Genomic DNA, 7,322 nt, shown 5'->3' with positions numbered 1-7,322 from the left:
ACAACTATAAAAAAGCAACAACAGCCAAGCTAGGGCTGCTTGAGCTCAGGGGAAGAGGAGGAGAGACCTACAGAGTACATAGATGGGAGAAAGAAAAAACTGCTCTGACTATTTTCTGCTACAGCTGCTTTAAGGCTGGAGCTGCTGAGCACACAGAGCAGGAGCCAGCAAAAGCCACAGCTGTGCCCTTCAGATGGAGTTCCTTGGAGGTGGCAGGGGAGAAGAGGACCTTGGTGGCCCCCAGGCCGGCAAAGCCACTAACAGGGTTCCCATGGACCCTCACAGGAATGAGGAGCCAGAACAACTGCAAAAAAGGAGCCATTCAGAGGCTGGTGAGTCATCGCAAGGGACCAGCACAGGGCCTGTCCTATGGGGAGTGTTTGCAGCACGGGCAGTGGGGGAGATGGGCCCACCGGAGCTCAGGGGAAGAGGAGGAGAGACCTACAGAGTACATAGATGGGAGAAAGAAAAAACTGCTCTGACTATTTTCTGCTACAGCTGCTTTAAGGCTGGAGCTGCTGAGCACACAGAGCAGGAGCCAGCAAAAGCCACAGCTGTGCCCTTCAGATGGAGTTCCTTGGAGGTGGCAGGGGAGAAGAGGACCTTGGTGGCCCCCAGGCCGGCAAGGCCACTAACAGGGTTCCCATGGACCCTCACAGGAATGAGGAGCCAGAACAACTGAAAAAAAGGAGCCATTCAGAGGCTGGTGAGTCATCGCAAGGGACCAGCACAGGGCCTGTCCTATGGGGAGTGTTTGCAGCACAGGCAGTGGGGGAGATGGGCCCACCGGGAGAACACTGGGACACAGCAAGGACAGCTGATCTGCCCCCAGTCAGTATAGGACCACTCAGAGGATACTGGTCAGGAATATAGAATTGCATGGAGTGCAGTTTGATGAAAAGATTCAGGCCCAGATCAGAGTTTCTACATAACCCAGGTACACTGGATCTCTGGAGAGCTGGAAGTATCTATAAAGTCAACCATTAACACCTGAGCTGCACAAAAAGCCTTCCCTAGGGAAGCAGCAGCAAAGCAACAATTTAGCTCAACCACAGGGCTCAAGTACTGGTCCTCACAGGAAGTTCCACCATTTTAGAAGTAAGCAAAGGATAGTGCCAGTCTGTGGCTCACTTGGGAGAGTATGGTGCTATTAACACCAAGGCCACAGGTTTGGATCGCTATATAGGGATGGCCAGTTAGCTCACTTGGGAGAGCATGGTACTGACAACACCAAGTCAAGGGTTAAGATCCCCTTACTGGTCATCTTTAAAAAAAAAAAAGTAAACAAAGGATGAAAAACTCATTCCAGCCCAGGCACACTGCCAGCGCCTCGAGGTCTGCCTGGGGACCTGAGGCATGGATCCAGGGACTAGACCCTCCTCCCACAACCAGGCACACCACCAGTGCCAAGGAACACACCAAAAACATCACCTCCATGTGGGTGGCCCACCACAGCCACCACCATAACCACGGCTGCCACAAAAGCAGCTAGATGCCACAACCACCACGCAGATGGTCCACCAACCACTGGAGTGCATTGACACAAGGAGAGTCACCAGCACAGATAAAGAAAAGAAGAGGATGTCTCTCTCCACAAAGCCCATTTCAGAGTGACTGAAGAAGCATCTGCTCTATGATAATATTGGGGGACCTGATCATACCTCTCAGCATTGGACAGATCATCTAGGCAACAAATCCACAGAGTAACCATTACTCTTTCAGAAGGAGAGAAGAAATCTAGGGTAACTAGAGGGGGGAGGGGGAGGGAGAGGGTGATGGGGAGAGATTGTCCAAAGACTGGACACAAAGAATAAGTACAATATATATGTTTGTAACAATATATATGTTAATAACATTGATTTAATCAGCATATCTCAACAGTGAACCCCAAAAATATGTATGATCAATTATGATTCAATACAAATTTTAAAAAATAAATAAATAAAGGTTCCCAAAGAAATGATACGTTCAAGATGATGAGTATGCTAATTACCCTGATTTGATCATTACACATTGTATACATGAATCGAAATATCACACTATACCCCATTAATATGTACAATTATTATTTGTCAATTAAAAAAGAAAAAAATGTTTGTGTGGTGGAGGGAGGGGAGGAAGCTCTCGACAGGGAGAAGGGAGGAGAGTTACACAAGAAGCAGCTGTGATCGGTCAAGAGGAATGGGCAGTGAAGGGCCTCGTGTCCAGGCCTCAGCCAGGGATGACCACTTATAAATACCTCTAAATGCACCTTGTTTTCCTTCTGTTGATTTGCTGTTCATAAAATGCCTGAGTGTACATTAATTCTAAGAATCCTCAACATAACCTTGAAAGGTGCGACTGTGATCAGCATATAGGTAAAGAAGACGCTGAAGTTCACAGTGGCTAAGTAACTTGCCCCAAGCCACACAGCCAATTAAAAGGCGGCATCCCATCTCAAATTCAAGTATTTGAGCTCCAAATCCAGTCATCTGTAATGTCAAGATACAACAGTACAGTTGGGTTCTGGTCCTGCATGTGGCTGAACATTTGTATGATTCCATGTGTATCATATGACTCTCCAAGCCCTTGAAGTTGTATTTTCCTCATTTGCTTGAATTTCAACTTGTCTTATAAAGGTTTATACTGTTAACATATTTAGCCTCAAGTATGCATGGGCAACAAGTAGAGTTTGGATTTTTCTTTTTTTAACCTGGATTAAAAGAAATTTTAAATTCTAACTTTCTATACCTGATGGTATCTGTAGCACTCGCATTTTGTAATACATATTTCCCCTTTTTTTCCACTCAAGCCATAGGAAAGAGCTTTTTTATACTCAGATCCCAAGAGCTAAGGGGGAGATGCCTGTTCGTGTTCTGCCAGGAATCTTTACATTCAGCGAGAGGAAGTGCAACTGCTTAAAACTCTTCTCTCTCACTTGAGAAAGTCAGGTGGAAAAAAACTGGATTAATTTGACAGATAGCACAGAATAAGGAAAATATTAGAAACAAGAAAAGGCCATTTTTCCTATAGAGGCTCATTTCATTCTATATACCACTTCCCTGGGATATCTGCCAATTGTTAGCAGAAAGAGCAATGTGATCCATTTTTTAAAATTTCACTCTTGAGTATTATGGAGATAAATAGCTGAATGATGGAGAAATAACTTTCTCTCACAGTGGTAGTTTAAGAGAGGTAAAAAGAGCTCAGATGCAGATATATTTGATGACACAAGAAAATTCAACCATGATTGAGAGATTTGCTATTTCTATAGGCGCAGTTTTAGAAAGGGTACCTTTCTGCATCGACACTAGAGAGCTATGTCCATCTATAAAAGTGAGGGAACTGCATGTGGGTCTTAATAGATTTATTTGCAAACCCCAGAAATTTTCCAGTTGAAACTTCCAAAGAAAAAAAAACGACTCTTTTCTGTTTTGCTGCAGGGCCGATGCAAGAGACCATCTATGACTTCTGGAGGATGGTGTGGCATGAAAACACTGCAAGCATAATAATGGTGACCAACCTGGTGGAAGTGGGAAGGGTAAGTCGGCCGTCCAATGCAAATGGCCATTTTTGTTCCGTGCTGAGTTCGTAGTAGAGAGTAGGGCACAAGCCAAGCTTCTCACGTCGAATGTGTGCTCCAGAAGACATCAACTAGTGCAGCTCCTCCTGCTGCTTGCTGCTCTTGCTTATAAGTTATCAGTAAACATAGCCTGAATTGCTTTCATTTGTTGCAATAGCAACAGACAGGAAAGGCACTTAAGATTTAAAAGCAGTTGTTATCTGGCTATATTGAGCACACAAAAATACATGAATGCTTGTTGTTGGGTGTCAAAACTCAACAGATGCTGCATTAGACATAACTACTTTTCCTAATTCAGGGAAATGGGCTCTAAACACAGTGTGCAGCACTGGATTCAATCTTCAATCTTTAGATTAGAATTCCAGAATCTTCTCTTGCTTATATTTGAATTTCCTGTGCCTCAGTTTCCTAATCTGTAAAATGGACATCATAATCTGCCCCAAAGGTCTTATATTACATTCTCTGTAGTAAGTGTTTATGAGCACTTTTTTTTATTTAACCAAGGAACTATTAACTAGTTATAATCTTGGTAGTCATATGCTATAGGATTATTTCCAAAGTGAAATTTAAAAATGAGAAAATACACAAGGTGCAATAGCCTTATTTATAGCAGATTCAATACCAAGGTTATGCTCAACTCCAGAGAAGAACCCATTATGTCTTAGAGAAGTTGGCTTTGTAAGATTTACCCTCAGCAAAGAGAGCCTCGAGGTTAGCCTAGAATTGAAATACTGAGGCAGAAACCATAAAGGAGTTGTCGCTTAAGATTCTCATAAGGTATCAGGAGGCACAACCCGGGAAGAAGAGAGAGATTACAATTCTCTTGTAATGAGAATATTCAGTAAGTGGGAGATATTTATTATAATTGTAGCAAAAGTGGCAGACTAAATAACCTGAAAACCCTCCTACAAACATCTAGAAATTCTAGATAAAATATAAATATGTATTTTAATATGTTTATATATATCACATGTATATATAAATATATATATTAAAAATGTTTAGTTTAGCCCTCAAGAAAGTAAACTACTAGAGACCAGAAATAAAGTGAGGACTAGAGATGTGAGAGAGAGGGGAGGACCTTTCAGCCACCCTTAGGAGGAGGCGGGGCAGAGCGGCCTGTATCCGTCCTGGTGAGAGGGCAGGTAGCTTCCACCTTCGTGATGTTGGATATTGGGTTTTAAAGCCCATGGAGGGCAGGAAATAATGTCTCAGACCTGCGCAATGCTAAGAATTTGAACTGAGACTCACATAAAACCAAAACCCACAAAGAGTAAACATTCAGAGAAAGGGCAACTGGGAGAGGGGAAGGGAAGGGAGAGAGGGAAGATGACCATCAAGCAGCCCAGGGAAATGACGAGGAAGCTATGCCGTGCTCACCTGGATCAGGGTGAAAAAACACTCCCGCTAATTCACGGGTCAAAGTAAAACATCTAATATAAACCAGAAAAAACACTGAAAGCTGTGAGTCATAAAATATCATATGTTAAAACATATAGGATGCAAATAAAATGCACCTAAAAGGAAATATATGTTCTTAAATGTTATTAGAAAAGAAGAAAGACTAAGCATCTAATTCAGGAAGATAGATGAACAGAGTAAAACCAAAGAAATAAGACAAAAAGTAATAAACAAAAGAGCATAAATTTATTAAGTAAAAAGCAAAGAAACGATAATAAAAGATCAACAAAGTAAAAAGCTGGTTTGGTGAAAAAGCTAATGAAATAGGCAAAGCTCAGGCAATAGATCAAAAAAAAAAAAAGGAAGAAAACCATATCTAACCAATATTAAGAATAGGATAGAGTTTTATATCACAATAGAATACTATGAATAACAATACATTCAATACATTACGTAATTTCCTAGAAAAAAATGTCATTTTTCCAAAACGGACTCAAAGAAACAGAAATTCTTCTAACTAGACAATAATTATTTAATGACCTATGGAAAAGCACCAGATCCAAATGTATTTATAGGAACTAAATATTAAAGGAATGGATAATTCAAATCTTATACATTTTATAAATACATGTAATACATATACAAATATAAAGATATAAATTTTATAAATCATATTAAAATTATTCTAAGAGAATAGAAAAAGACTACTCTCCCATTTTATTTTAAGAAGCTAGTATAACCTCGATATCAACACCAGACAAGGACTGCAGGACAAGGGAAAATTATAAGTGCCACAGAGTAATAAGAAGAGATAAACAGGCCAACAGGTCAAAACAGAGAGCCCAGATGTTGAATTTAGGCATCAGTGGAAAGATGTGTACTTGGTGGGCAAAGCATGGGCTTCTCGGAAGCAAGCTGGGACATCAGGTATCCACGTAGGCCACAGCAAAAGTCCCTCCTTCATAAAACACCCAAAAATGAATACCAGCTAAAGACCTAAATATGACAAATGAAGCTTTAAAACTTTTAGAATAAAATACAGGAGAAAATATTTAAGACCTTTGCTTTGTTAAGAACGTTTCAAAGACACCAAAAGCCCAACATGTTGAGAAAAGGATGGGAAAATTTGACTTTATTAAAAGGTAAGGTTTTCTGTATGATAAAGGATATGATAAGTGCAGTAACAAGACAAGGGTGGAGATGCTATGGGTTGTAAAGCATAAGAACTTCCAACAGGATCTTTCATGTACTGAAAGTATGAAAACCTTTTCTTTCTTGAATTACCTTTCTGCCGGGAGCCAGTGCAGGAGCACAGGTGAGCTGGCTCAGGACCAGCGCGGCAGGTGCTCACCACGTGACCCGCCGAGAAGAGGTTGCTGAGCCTCTCCTACCACTGACCTTTCTGTGGGAGGTGGGTTGTGATGGTACCTGTGTATCTGCCAGCTCAGAATGCCACAACAAAATACCACAGGCTGGGAGGCTTACACAACAGACATTTATTTTCTTACAGTGCCAGAGGCTGGACAGTCCAGACCAAGGTCCAGCATGATTCAATTTCTGGTGAGGGCTGTCTTCCTGCCTTTCACACAGCCATCTTCTCTCTGTGACCACATGTGGACAAGAGGGAATGAGCTCTCTGACATCTCTTCTTATAAGGACACTAATCCAGTTGGATAAGGGCCCCATCCTTATGACCTCATTTGATCTTACTTCCTTAGAGGCCTCATCTCCAGATTCAGATGTTCTTGGGCTTAAGGCTTCAACACATGAATTTGGCAGGTACATAAATATTCAGTCCATAACAACCTGCTTCATGGGATTCTTAAAAGATTAAATGAGTTTCTACATTTCAGATGGTCAGAGAAATTTCTGCTCATTCTGAGGACTCAATAAATGTAGGTGTTAGTATAATCTTTACATTTCCACCAACAAATCTAAGACCTGCAGTGTCTATATAATTATCTTTCCCACCCCGCACCAAATCTACTTTCTTTTGCAATGAAAGCAACAATGACTATTTTTAAAAAAAAAAAAAAGGTCAACACCACAAGAAAGCAAGTTCTTTTAAGGGAAGAAACAATCTTACTCCTTGGCCTCTCCATCCTAGCACGGTATCTGGCGGTCGGTAAATGCCAAACGAACAAAGTGAGTGCATGAGATACTTTCAACGTAGGGTCAAGTAGCAGATGGTAGCCACACTAACTGTGTTTTCTGTTTTCATGTACTGTGTTGCTTCCCCTGATATGTATGCTCAGTTCTGAATCCTTCATTCATTTCACAAATACCTGTTGACTACCTGCATGTGATGGAGAGAAAGAGGTATCCGAGACCGACCGCTCTCACAGTGCTTTACTTTCAC

At 41.3% G+C, this 7,322-nt stretch overlaps 1 protein-coding gene across 3 annotated transcripts in view; it reads left to right on the top strand.

Annotated features, from left to right (window-relative positions):
* The window catches only part of PTPRM (protein tyrosine phosphatase, receptor type, M), a 361,286-nt gene that overhangs the window by 280,335 nt on the left and 73,629 nt on the right, over nucleotides 1–7,322 (top strand). For all 3 annotated transcript variants that reach the window (XM_008574057.1, XM_008574056.1, XM_008574058.1), the window contains one exon: nucleotides 3,423–3,520. In XM_008574057.1, coding sequence (XP_008572279.1) covers nucleotides 3,423–3,520 — 98 coding nt within the window. The remainder of the gene's footprint in view (nucleotides 1–3,422; nucleotides 3,521–7,322) is intronic.

Source organism: Galeopterus variegatus, unplaced genomic scaffold (genome assembly GCF_000696425.1).
Source record: "Galeopterus variegatus unplaced genomic scaffold, G_variegatus-3.0.2 Scaffold993, whole genome shotgun sequence".
Taxonomy (NCBI): domain Eukaryota; kingdom Metazoa; phylum Chordata; class Mammalia; order Dermoptera; family Cynocephalidae; genus Galeopterus; species Galeopterus variegatus.
This window is presented reverse-complemented; position numbering and strand designations above follow the sequence as displayed.